This window comes from Ambystoma mexicanum, chromosome 5q, assembly GCF_040938575.1.
Source record: "Ambystoma mexicanum isolate Mex_15411 chromosome 5q, UKY_AmexF1_1, whole genome shotgun sequence".
Taxonomy (NCBI): Eukaryota; Metazoa; Chordata; class Amphibia; order Caudata; family Ambystomatidae; genus Ambystoma; species Ambystoma mexicanum.
The window spans coordinates 416243828-416257691 of record NC_090933.1 but is presented as its reverse complement, the minus strand read 5'-3'; the positions used below and the strand labels follow the sequence as shown (position 1 = coordinate 416257691).

Below are 13864 nucleotides of genomic sequence, written 5' to 3'. Positions count from 1 at the left end.
GCAAGTTCTGGACATTGGGATAAACTAGAGACTTTTCTTTTTGTGGAATACTTTTTCCGTGGTGTGCCATTTTCACTTTACATGAGGGAAATCCTAGTGCCTTCCGGAATTGAGAGAAACAGTCTGGGGGGCCCAAATATATGTAGTGAGCGGTGGAACATGGCCTTCATGAGCCCGCCAACCCATCTCCAGGTACAGACAGGTGCAGACAGGTACAGACAGGGAACATAATCACAGAGTGCAATAAAATAGCCCAAATTATTTTATCATTATAAATACTAAAATACCTTTTAAAACATACATACCAGAGGTTTGGAATCACTGAGAACATGATATTGAAGAAACTGATGTAGCATATAAAAGAGGTTGTGATGGACAAGGGTTTTGATGACCAACTCGTACAGGTAGTGCTGTAGAGAAAAGAATTCAGCTATGAGACACTATTTTCAATTAAGAGTGCACCAACTACAAGAGACCACAAATTCAACATTTACAGTTCGCAGAGCAACCTTAGCTCTACCCCCAATTCACAGCTCATAATGTTGATGAGACCATATATGCTTTGGGCAACTTTTCCTTGTTAAATAGGTCTGGGATTTTTCATTCTAAATGAAGATTTTGTCTATAAAAGTACAAATTACTTACCTCTTGGTAATGTTCTTTCTGATGAATGTCGTTCCCATTTAATCCTCATCGGTGATATTCTTTCTCCAGTGCAGCTGATCTTTGGACACGTTTCTGCCACCAGGGGCGTAAAGAGGTTCCTCTCGATGCCCTTACATATTCCGTGCCGGACATGACATCTGGGCCAGTATATAGCGAGGGTCACACCACATAACCTTAGTTCCGGCTTTTCTCCAAGCACTCTATTGCAAAGAGTCCCAAAAAATGATGAAGGTGTACTAGCAACCAGTAAAGAAAGAGGAAGGTTGTGAGGCCGATGGGGAATCTATGTGAGAAACATCCATAAGAAAAAACATTACCAAGAGGTAAGTCATTTGATCTTCTAATTGATTCTTTCCTCCTACAGATTTGTCATCTGTTATAGACCTCCTATACCAGTACGTGAATCCAGAGGAGGGAGCAGAGCAAGAAGACACCACCTAAACCAGAAAGCTATGGAGAACTGTTCTGCTGAAGCGTGCATCATGTCACAAAAGGGAATACAAGCAGTAATGGTTGGCAAATGAGTGCAGAGAAGCCCACATAGCCTCTTGGCAAATGCCTAAGACAGCAACTGCACTCTGAAGGGCAGACGTGGCAGGCAAACGTCTGGTAGAATGAGCCCTGAGACCTACAGGGATATCTTCCCAGCCAGATCACAGCATTCAAGATGCAGAGAATGACACAGCTTGATAGGGTCTGTTGGTCACAGCCCTGCCAGCATGGGTACCTGCATAGCCCACAAAAAGCTGGTCATCTTTCCCGATGTCCCATGTATGAGAGATGTAATAGATATAATGTTCACGCCTTGAAACACTTGTGTATAGGAGTGTTATAAATGCCATTTCATATCATAGCTCCTCTGCCTTAGAATTATGAGGCAGACAAAAATAAAAACATCGGAATATATATCTTTTGACAGAAATAGAAGTCTGAGGAAGGCTAAGGTAGGTACTTGTCAATTCGATTGGAGGGCTAGCGCCATCCGAAAGTGTTTCATATTTGATCCTCAAGTGGAAAAACTCTGCCCAGTTTAGAGTCCAAAACCACCCCATAAACCTGTCATGATCTCTGCTTCCAAAAGGTCAGGGTTTTCCCAACTCCCTTGGAAGCAGATCCATAACCCAGGTTCCGAGTGCCAACCAGTCCCAATTGGGACCTTTTGGACCCAGTCCTGGCGCCAGTGGCACCAGGCTCATAAATATGCCCAGTCCCAGCGCTGGAAGCGCCGGGCTCATAATGCTTGGGTGGACTTACCTTCAGCAGACCATGCTGTTTACTTGCCTGCCAGTTGAGCCTCTGATCCTCTTCTGTTTGGAACTACTTTTCCTGTTGGGTGGGGCTGGAGCCACTCCCTAGATTCAGAACACTGGAACTCTTCTGGAAGGCAGGAACTCTTTTCTTACCAGGAACTCTTTTCTTACTTAGGCGTGGCTGTGGAAGGAGACACCTAAGCACTACAGGAGGCTATTTAAACCACACCCGGTGGATGAATCTTGCTTTGCGTTATTCTGCAACCTCTGCAGCAGAACGCTCATCGTGTCTTCTGCATCCGGTCCTGGGCCTAAGGAAAAAGGCTTACCATCCTGAATCCAGTCTTCAGCAACACCTATAAAGACAAGAAAGAACAGGTTAGCTTTCCGGCATCTGAAAGGCAAAGGCTTACCATCCTGAATCCAGTCTTCAGCAACACCTATAAAGACAAGAAAGAACAGGTTAGCATTCCGGCATCTGAAAGGCAAAGGCTTACCTACTCTTCGTGCGCTCCGGAGGTCTTCACACTGCATTCCGGCATCTGAAAGACAAAAGTTTACCAACTCTTCGCACGCTCCGGAGGCCTTCGGCGCTGCATCCCGCATCTGAAAGACAAAACAAGGTGCGTTTAAAGACATTGGGGAACTTTAATACTCACGTGCCATTACTCCTTTCCACATCTAATCCAGTGGGTATTCCGGCACCCTGCAGCCGCTCTGAACTCGTACCTGCAAAATAAAAAGACAGTTAGAGCGCATAGTGAAGCAGGCAACAAGCGCTTACTTACGTGCTTCCAGGCGCTTCTATTCATCACACGGGCTCCATCTTCAACTCACTTCAGCCCGTCATCCGCCATCGCCGGAACCCTGCAAAACAAGAGACATCATTACTAAAGACTTTAAAGACATTTGAATGACTCGAAACTTACCGTTCGTGCAGTAAACGACGGACAGCAGTCCTCTGAAGTCAAGAGGCCTGCGCTACCTATCCAGTGAAGAAACTGGTTACAGCACCCTGCCCCGAGGCAGATGGAGAGCTCGGCATTCACTTACCTAAGGTGAGAGCGTTAACCTTTGGGGGTCTACAGGAGAGGAGAAGAGGAAAGAGATAGGGACACCCCAATAACCCCAGTTCATTAACCCCATATTTTCTATCTGCAGACATCTTACTCTACACGTCAGGCATACAGTGCACAGAGGTCCAGCCCAAAGAGCCAACCGGGTGCTACACATCACCTTTGAAGATACGGTAGTCGCCCAGTCAAGACCGGCGCCTCTGCGAGAATCAGGTGAGCGTTACAGAACGCAAAGCCTACCGCAAAACTCTCGCCGAGGCGCTATGGAAACCTCGGATACTGACCCCCTAGCCCGGTTACTTGGGGAACTAAGGGCAGAAGTGCATGCAGCTCGTCAGGAAACGAATGCTCTAAAATGGGAACTAATTATTTCCAAGGAGAGAACAGACAATCTTGCTAGACAAGTGCTACAGTCACAAGCCGGACAGACCCCGTTACCCGCATCAGGGGCAAATCTTCCTTCAACATTCTCTATGAATCCAGTGCAGATCAACCTACCTGGGAATGTACCTCTGGCTCCGCCCGAACGATTTTCTGGTGACCCAAAGAGGTTTGCAGTATTTATCAATCAGTGCCGGTTGCACTTCTTATGCCGGCCAGCAGCCTTTCCAACTGATCAAGCAAAAGTAGCTTTTGTACTTTCGTACCTTAGTGGCAATGCGGCAGACTGGTCGATCCCTCTAGTTAATCAAGATGATCCGGTTCTCCATGATTTTCAAGCCTTTCAGCTTAGTATGGAAAAACTGTTCGCAAGACATTCACAGGGGCAGGCCTTGGACAATGAGCTTCTTTCGTTGGGACAGGGTAATCAAGACCTTTTGGCTTATATTGCATCTTTCAATAGACTAATAGTGGAAACTCAATGGCCTGAGGACAAAAGGATTACGCTGTTTTATAGAGGTCTACGTGGAGAGCTCAAAGACGTTTTAGCCCAAGTAGTGAATCCCCCACAAGACTGTTCGGATTATATAGACTTGGTCGTTCAAATAGATCACAGGCTGCAGAACAGGAAGGCCGATCGTTCCAAGTTTGATGCTCGAGTATTTTCCAAACCGCCAACTCCTTCCAAAGGAGTAGACTCCGGGGAACCCATGCAAATAGGGGGTCTGAAAGGTCCTCTAACACAAAGGGAGCGGGAAAGGAGGAAACAGTTGCAATTATGCCTATATTGCGGAAACTCAGGGCACTTTCTTCGAGACTGTCCGGTGAAACCTGCCAAGAAGGCAGTAGGAGCTGCAGTTACCAAAGTTACAAACTCTGAGCAGGGAAACGACCTCGCCCGACAAGAATAGAGGTCCTCTTGCCGAGCGTGAAAACCAGTTCCGTGACCTCGCATTTCGTGATACCTATGGTCCTCATTAGCCCTGATAATCCGGATCGATTACATGCAATTGAAGCTTACGTCGACAGCGGTGCCATCGGCAATTATGTGGATCATGAAATGGTTTTGAGGATGAATCTAACTCTTTGTCCCAAGGCTGTAAAGGACGTCATTACTACGGTGGATGGTACGGAGATAGCCTCCGGGCCAGTAACGCATACCACTCAAGAGGTGACGCTAGTAAGTCAAGATGGACACCATGAGAAGATCGTGTTCGATGTGATCAAGGCCCCTCAGTTTCAGATTATTCTAGGAATACCTTGGTTAGAGAAACACAATCCTCTGATCGATTGGCGAGCAAGAACGGTCCAGTTTCCAGAATGTGTCTCTACTTGTCACCCTCCACCTGGTGTTGCACTGGCAGCAATTTCTTCAGAGACTCCCCAGTTACCTCCCGAATACCTAGAATACCAAGATGTTTTCCGGAAGGATCAGGCTAACTCTCTACCTCCTCATAGGTCTTATGACTGCCAGATAGACCTGATACCTGGATCTACTCCTCCTTGTAGTAGAATGTATGCCCTCACCGAGCCTGAGAACCTTCACCTTCGACAATACCTGGATCAATACCTGGCGAATGGGTTTATTCGTCCTTCCAAGTCCCCTGCTTCTTCAGCTTTGTTCTTCGTTCCAAAAAAGGAAGGAGACCTTAGAACTTGTATCGATTATCGCTCCCTGAACCAGATCACCGTTAAGAATAGATATCCGTTACCTTTGATCCCTGAACTCCTGGACCAAGTCAGAAAAGCATGCATATATACAAAGCTGGATCTTAGAGGAGCTTACCACTTGGTACGAGTAAAAGAGGGCGATGAATGGAAGACGGCCTTCCGCACCAAGTATGGGCTATTTGAATATCAGGTCATGCCCTTCGGACTTTGCAATGCCCCGGCCGCCTTTCAATATTTTATGAACGATGTCCTCAGAGAGCTCATAGATGTATGTGTTGTTGTTTACATTGACGACATCCTCGTTTATTCTTCATCGGAATCTGAACATCGGAAACACGTGAAAATGGTCCTCGAAAGATTGCGTCAACACAAACTTTTCGCTAAGTTGGAAAAATGTGTTTTCAACGTGACTGAAGTTGAATTCTTGGGATTCATATTATCACCTGGCGGAGTGCGTATGGATTCAAAGAAGGTCGATGCAGTTCTCAAATGGCCATCACCATCCTCCGTAAAAGGTGTGCAAAGCATTATAGGCTTCGCTAACTTTTACCGCAGGTTTATCCCCGAATTCTCTCGAATAGTCCAGCCCATCACTGCCTTGTTAAAGAAAAACAAACGTTTTGAATGGTCTACCGAGGCGGAACAAGCTTTCCAGGATTTGAAGACTAAATTTATCTCTGCACCAATCTTAAAACACCCTCGCCCCGAACTCCCCTACATCGTGGAAACTGATGCTTCAAGCCTTGCCATGGGGGCAGTTCTATCACAAAAGGACCCGGTAACCAATCAGTTGCATCCCGTGGCATTTTGGTCCCGCAAATTCTCGCCTCCTGAAATCAATTACACGATTACTGACAAGGAACTTCTGGCTATCAAGTCTGCCTTTAAGGCTTGGCGGCATTATCTGCTGGGGGCCCGACACACCGTTACTGTGATTACGGATCACCGAAACCTGCAATATTTGAAGACCGCAAAAGCCCAATCCTCTAGACAACTCCGTTGGGCATTATTCTTTGCCGAGTTTGACTTCATAATTACCTATCGACCTGGTACAAAGAACGATAAAGCCGATGCCCTTTCTCGGATGGGAGTGGAAGAACACTTGGTCAACCCTAAACCCGTACCAATCATTCCCGAACAAAGAATTCTGGGTGTAATCGCCACAGAATCCATAGAGAAAGTTAAGGATAAAGCCAGGCAACTTGTAACTCCAGCAGACATACAGAATTGGCCTCTGCAGGGAAAGGACTTTGCAGTAAAGGACAACTTATTGTATTTCCAAGAACGATTATACCTACCCAGCACAGATTTACAGAAAAAAGTAATCTCTTGTTATCACGACTCTTTAATGGAAGGTCATCCCGGTATAGCCAAGACCTCAGAAAAGATCAAGCGCTACTTCTGGTGGCCGTCTTGGAAAAAAGATATCAGAGACTTTATAATGTCCTGTGGAGTATGCGCCCAAAACAAGAGTCAAAAGGAAAGACCAGCAGGCCTCTTACGCCCTATTGACATCCCACCTCGCCCTTGGCATACGCTTTCTATGGACTTCATCACCGATCTACCTCCATGCTCCGGATACAATACGATTCTAGTAATCGTGGACTTATTCTCCAAGATGGCGCATTTCATTCCGCTCAAAGGCTTGCCAACAGCAGCAACTCTGGCCCGAGAATTTCTCGAAAACATCGTCCGACTGCACGGTTTTCCTTCGGTTCTAATTTCGGATCGAGGTAGTCAATTTATTTCTCATTTTTGGCGAAGTTGCTGTCGGTCGGCTCAAATTGATGTGAGACTATCGACCAGTCACCACCCTCAGACCGACGGACAAACCGAGAGGACCAATCAAACTCTGGAACAGTATTTACGCTGCATGCTGCAACAAACTGAAAAAACTTGGAAAGATATCCTTTGGATAGCCGAGTATGCCTACAATAACTCTGTCCATTCGGGAACTGGGAAAACCCCGTTTTTTCTTTTGTACGGCAGTCACCCTCGAACCTCGGAGTTGGATCCCCTCCAAGATCTTGAAACACCAGCAGTAGACTACCTGCATTCTACAATCACCCAAGCCTTTAAGGAAGCTGTTTCTCACCTTCAAAGGGCTAAAGAACAATACAAGAAAGGAGCAGATCAACATCGGAAGGAAGCCCCTCACTATCAAGTAGGGGATCAAGTCTGGTTATCCACCAAATATCTATCTCTAAAAGGGCCACGCACATTCAACCCAAGATACCTTGGTCCCTATTCCATCACTACCATAGTAAACCCAGTAGCGGTCAAGTTGGACTTGCCCCCGCACATGAAGATACATCCGGTCTTCCACCTCTCTCTATTAAAACCCGTGCAACCTCAAACCCGACTAACCAAATCTCCAAAACCTATCCTAGTGGATGGAGAACTCGAGTTTGAAGTCAAAAGCATTCTGGACTCCAAGATCTCCAAATCTAAACTATTCTACCTAATTGACTGGAAAGGCTACGGCCCCCAAGAGAGATCCTGGGAACCTGCTGAATATGTCCACGCTCCTCGCCTAATCAAAAGATTTCACCGAACATTTCCTGACAAGCCAAAACCCCCGGAGAAGCCCGGTTTGGGAGGGGCCTTGAGGGGGGGTACTGTCATGATCTCTGCTTCCAAAAGGTCAGGGTTTTCCCAACTCCCTTGGAAGCAGATCCATAACCCAGGTTCCGAGTGCCAACCAGTCCCAATTGGGACCTTTTGGACCCAGTCCTGGCGCCAGTGGCACCAGGCTCATAAATATGCCCAGTCCCAGCGCTGGAAGCGCCGGGCTCATAATGCTTGGGTGGACTTACCTTCAGCAGACCATGCTGCTTACTTGCCTGCCAGTTGAGCCTCTGATCCTCTTCTGTTTGGAACTACTTTTCCTGTTGGGTGGGGCTGGAGCCACTCCCTAGATTCAGAACACTGGAACTCTTCTGGAAGGCAGGAACTCTTTTCTTACCAGGAACGCTTTTCTTACTTAGGCGTGGCTGTGGAAGGAGACACCTAAGCACTACAGGAGGCTATTTAAACCACACCCGGTGGATGAATCTTGCTTTGCGTTATTCTGCAACCTCTGCAGCAGAACGCTCATCGTGTCTTCTGCATCCGGTCCTGGGCCTAAGGAAAAAGGCTTACCATCCTGAATCCAGTCTTCAGCAACACCTATAAAGACAAGAAAGAACAGGTTAGCTTTCCGGCATCTGAAAGGCAAAGGCTTACCATCCTGAATCCAGTCTTCAGCAACACCTATAAAGACAAGAAAGAACAGGTTAGCATTCCGGCATCTGAAAGGCAAAGGCTTACCTACTCTTTGTGCGCTCCGGAGGCCTTCGGCGCTGCATCCCGCATCTGAAAGACAAAACAAGGTGCGTTTAAAGACATTGGGGAACTTTAATACTCACGTGCCATTACTCCTTTCCACATCGAATCCAGTGGGTATTCCGGCACCCTGCAGCCGCTCTGAACTCGTACCTGCAAAATAAAAAGACAGTTAGAGCGCATAGTGAAGCAGGCAACAAGCGCTTACTTACGTGCTTCCAGGCGCTTCTATTCATCACACGGGCTCCATCTTCAACTCACTTCAGCCCGTCATCCGCCATCGCCGGAACCCTGCAAAACAAGTTACATCATTACTAAAGACTTTAAAGACATTTGAATGACTCGAAACTTACCGTTCGTGCAGTAAACGACGGACAGCAGTCCTCTGAAGTCAAGAGGCCTGCGCTACCTATCCAGTGAAGAAACTGGTTACAGCACCCTGCCCGAGGAAGATGGAGAGCTCGGCATTCACTTACCTAAGGTGAGAGCGTTAACCTTTGGGGGTCTACAGGAGAGGAGAAGAGGAAAGAGATAGGGACACCCCAATAACCCCAGTTCATTAACCCCATATTTTCTATCTGCACACATCTTACTCTACACGTCAGGCATACAGTGCACAGAGGTCCAGCCCAAAGAGCCAACCGGGTGCTACACATCACCTTTGAAGATACGGTAGTCGCCCAGTCAAGACCGGCGCCTCTGCGAGAATCAGGTGAGCGTTACAAAACCTGAGGGACTGAAACAACGAAATCTGAGACTTCTTGAAGTTCAGCGAGAATCCCGAGCTGCGCAACACGATGCACATACGGAACAAATGTGCTGACGCCTGGTCTGGGGAGTGTTCCCTGAAGAGCCAGTCCAGGAAGGAAAAGACATGAATGCCTTCCCAACGGACACAAACTGCGACCACTGCCAGGTGCTTGGTGAAATCCCTAGGTGCCAAAGATAGATCAAATTGCAGGACTTTTAATTGGTAGTGGCAATGGCCCACAATGAAGTTTAGGTACTTCCTGTGCTTGACATGAATATGGACATGGAAATTGACATCCTGAAGATCCATAGACACCAACCAGTCCTCTCAATTGAGGGCTTGGAGGATCTGGGCTAGAGTTACTTTCTTTAATTGTTCCTTGTGCAGATAAAATTCAGAAGCCTCAGATTTAGTAGGATGGAGCGCAAGCCCCCGTCCTTCTGGAACAAGAAAGTAAATTGACTACCAGCATCTGCCTTGTTCTGAGCACGGCACCAGTTTGATCATGCCCTTTGACAGATGCAGACTGACCTCTGCCAAAAGGGGAGGGCCCTTGGGCAAAAGAGGACAGGAGGAATGATGGTCTGGAGGTTATTAAGTGAAAGGGAGACGATATTCCTGGTGAGCGACCTGCAAGGCCCAAGCATTGGGCGTGCTACCACACCATTCTGAGCTGAACCAGAAAGTTCTCCCTCCCACAGGAGACTGATGAAAGAAGCACCCCTTAGGGGCTGCGGGGGGTTGAACCAGGGCGGCAGAGGGTACCACGGAGGCATAGATCCGTCCCCTAAGAGCTCCTATGGTACTACACTGGCCCTTCCCTTTATTTATTGTTTATTTGTAATGCGCTTAAACATAAAAAGTGATTCAAAGCACATCAAGGCAAAGAATGGGGGGGGGCAGGGATGAGGAGAAGAAACTAACAGAACGTTCCTACTAGGCCTTGAGACATTCAGATTGTGCAAGTGGTGTAACATGAAGTGAGGGGGTGGGGGGAGGGAGTGCAGGTCAGGGAGGAAAAGGGGATGACGGACAATAAGGGCGAACCTACTAGGCCATGAGGAGATTTGGATCATGCAAGTGCATTAACATGAAGGGAGAGGATAGGGGAGTGCAGGTCAGGGAGGAAGGGTTAAGGGGGAAGGAGTTGATGGTACAATAAGTGCAGTTGACAGGTTCAACACAGCACAGGCTGGAATGAGTAAGCATTGAAGTATGAAGGTACAGGTAAGTTAATGCAACATCAATACTTAAAAATGCAAGATTACATAAGCAGGTAACAGGTAGATCATAGTAGCATAACTGGTTAAACCATGACGCAAGGTGCAGGGCTAGATCAGGTATACAGCTACATGATAGGCAAATTTAGGTAAATGCACAGGCTAAAAAGCTGCGCCTTATGGTGCAGTGGGCTACATCAGCAGAGCAATGATTACATGCATAGTAAATTGAACAGCAGGTGCTGCATGTGAAAACAGTGAAAGTCAATCCAATGATTAGGGTAGGTAAGATGCGAACAAAATGCAAGGCTGTGAAAAAGGTCAATCCAGTGTTTTTGGGGTAGGCTGAATGCAAGGCGCAGCGTGGGCTGTAAAAAGACAGTCCAGATGTTGCAGGTGGAAGGCACACAATAGTAGTTGGAAAAACATGATGGTAAGCCACACCAGCTGCCGAAGGGCATGGGCAGCTGCCTTCATTGCCTGCTAGGAACACCCGGCAGGGCAGGCGAGTAAACTAAAGGACACAGGGAAGGCAGAGCTGTGAGCAGGAAGGAGATTGCCGACAGAGCCTCACCCTGCGAGGTCTGGGGCAGCCAAAACAGGCTAAGGGAGGGTGTCAGAACAGACCCAGACACCGTCTGAGGCAGAAGAGGCACCAAGCTGCTGGCAGAAATTCGAAGCAAAAGATAGGAGAGAAGGGTAAAATGGAGCTTAGCGGGGGGAGTAAGAATGCAGAGGGTGTGAAGAGGAAGGAAAGGCAGTAGAAAGACTTACTTGCCAATAGGTGAGGCAAATTGGCAGGAATATTTGCGAAGCAGGCAGGCTCCTGAAAAGGGGTAACTGGTGGCGGGGCCCTCCACGCCCGGACAGGAAATATCCTTCACCGCCAATGGGATTGAAAAACAGGCAGCAGCCTATCAGCGCAGGCTGGCCCAGGGCAGGAACAAGCCCTTTCATCATTTTCGTGCGGTCTGCTATCTTTAAGGAGTCGATGCTCCGGTATGAGGAAGGCAGGGCAAAGCCAGCCCTCGATCCAGGACAGCTCCACCACCATGGCTTTGCTTTATGGCAGTCTGTTTTTTTCCCCGGGACTTACGCCAGATGAATCCATTGGCAGTAAATATAGTATGACCGTCTAACTCATTTAGCAGCATGTTCTATCACAGTTTGGAACCCTCCCGTTTATTTTGATCTGAGATCCTCATTCCACTCTCCATTTGGGCAGCTACGCATCCTGCTCTTGCCAGGTTTGGGATAGGAAAAGGAAGCCAATTTCTCCTCAGGGGGCCAGCCAGTGGGGCTACTAAAGCCAGCTGTACTGTAACATTTGGGATAACTCCTGCGCCTGAAAGTACATCCAGCTCCCAAGATGAGGGTGTCTCTTTATATGGACTGATTACCACTTCCCCATACAGTGTTAGTGGCACACAGAACCCACCTTGAGGATAACATTGTCCCACTATCCACTTTGTGATCTGAATTGTTCTCCCTTATTGGGCTTTATGTGTTTTTTTCGGCAGGATATCATTGCAAGGCCTGCCTCTTCAAACACATCTAGAACCACTCGCCATGTTACTCCTGGGTCGTGTTCTCTTTGGTCCTGATGAAGGCGGAAAATCATTAAGACCGCTGAAAGGTTTCTGAGAATGTGCTCCATGCATTACTACTGTCAAATTAAATTACAAGTATTGTGTTTATGGTGCATGTAAAATGATGAACATGTATTTCAGTAGTTGAAGATGATATAAATGGGCACAATGTTTAATATTAGTTCAACGTATACCCTAGGTACGTTCATCTCCCACCGCCACCCCGTAGAATAGCTGTAGACAAGCGAGTCACTGTCCTTCCCTCTTTTAGTTGAAAGGATTTATATGTGTGACAAAAGGGAAATGAGTGAAGCCCCATGTGGTTCATCTACACACTCCCCCCACCCCCCCCCAATAGGTTTGTGCTTCAGTTTTTAGTCCATTTGGACTACTATATATATTTATATATTGCATGTTCATTTTGTGCTTTATGTTTCTGTATATTTGCTGCACCAAATGAGTTGGTAGCCAATGCTTTTATCATATTATATTTGTTTAGACATGTATGAATACATTTGACTTTTCATAATAACTTTGGTTATATGAAGGATTTATTAACTATTTCCTATAGGTAGTACTGTCACATCCAAGGCATTTGCCCAGTCTAGTAAAAATGCCAAATCTGCTATAAATTATACCTGCTGGGGAAGCGGCACATTTGCTGTTTGCCAGATGGTGCTTGACCTCTTTCACAGTGGACATAGCAGGTGGAGGGCCAAAACCCTCTACCACTGCTAGTGGGAGCTGTGTGTTGTCGCAATGCTAGACCCAAGGACTTTGTCGTGGCTTTAGAGGGCTGTAACCTCTGTAAGGAGGCATCAGCTTTAGCGCGAAGGAGGTTACTCCTGTCAAAAGGCATATGTCGGCGTTTCGGAGTGCCTGCTCACCAATGTGCCCGTAGCCATCGCTCATCCCACACAGTCAGTTGTGTCCAGCCCGACAGCAATATCTGATGAGACTTCTCTCTGCCATCTTGATCCAGGGCCTGGACGTACATTCACATCGCAGACATGTAGGTGTTCGGCCATCCCAGACACAGTCGACCAAAGGCCAAAAGAAAATGTAGCCAAGGCACAGGTGGCATTAATTGCTCTGAGGGCAAGACTGCCTGAAGCAAAAACTGTCTTCACATGGATCCAACCTCTTGCTTTCTCTTTATGGAGGCAGAGAGGGAAACATCTATATTTTCGGGTTTGCAGTCACAGCCTGGACCACGAAGCTCTGCATGCATAGATGGAAAGAAAGGCTGGGTTTGAAAGGGCTGGGCTATGTTTCTTAGTCAAATATCGGTCATCTGCCGAGACAGGGGCAAGGTTTTCCCTGGCTTTCAGTACAAGAGCATCAATAGCAGGGTTGAAGGGCAGTAAGGTCTCTTTCTGTGGACCTTCATCCAGAATTTCTGTAAGCTCAAAGTGGACTTTTGGCCTAGAAGGAGCAGACAAACCTAGTGTCTCCACCACTTTCGCTATCAGCCAGTAGAATGAGGTTGGAGGCTTTCCCAGAGCCGGTAAAATGTCCAACTCTGGGAATGTATCCAGTCTACTGGCCTCCTGCAAAGTCAGATGCAAGCTCCAACATTCCCTTCCCCTCATTATAAAACTCCTCTGGGAAGTCCCTCACCTCTCGCATAGGATTTCCAAGCTAAAAGGGATGAGGACACCCTCTTCATCTAAGATTTCGCCCATCTACAACATAAATCCCCCAATGAAGTGGGGCATACTCCAGAACAGTTTGGGCACCGTGGCCAGCATTGATTGCCCGAGGGTGGAGCGTGTCGGCACAAGGACAGGTTCTTATCCATAGGAGTCATAACTGAGCCCTTAGACGTGTGGTTGCGGTCCTTCACAGGCTTCCTGCCGGCTTGTCCAAGAGTGGTGGGCACTGATGACACCACTAGGCCTTGACAAAGATGTCCAGCATTTGCAGCCTGAAAGCC

General features: G+C 47.4%; 1 protein-coding gene across 4 annotated transcripts in view; it reads right to left on the bottom strand.

Moving 5' to 3' along the window:
* Window positions 1-13864, bottom strand: part of RMC1 (regulator of MON1-CCZ1) — a 1737150-nt gene that overhangs the window by 380889 nt on the left and 1342397 nt on the right. For all 4 annotated transcript variants that reach the window (XM_069620905.1, XM_069620903.1, XM_069620904.1 and 1 more), the window contains one exon: window positions 306-410. In XM_069620905.1, coding sequence (XP_069477006.1) covers window positions 306-410 — 105 coding nt within the window. The remainder of the gene's footprint in view (window positions 1-305; window positions 411-13864) is intronic.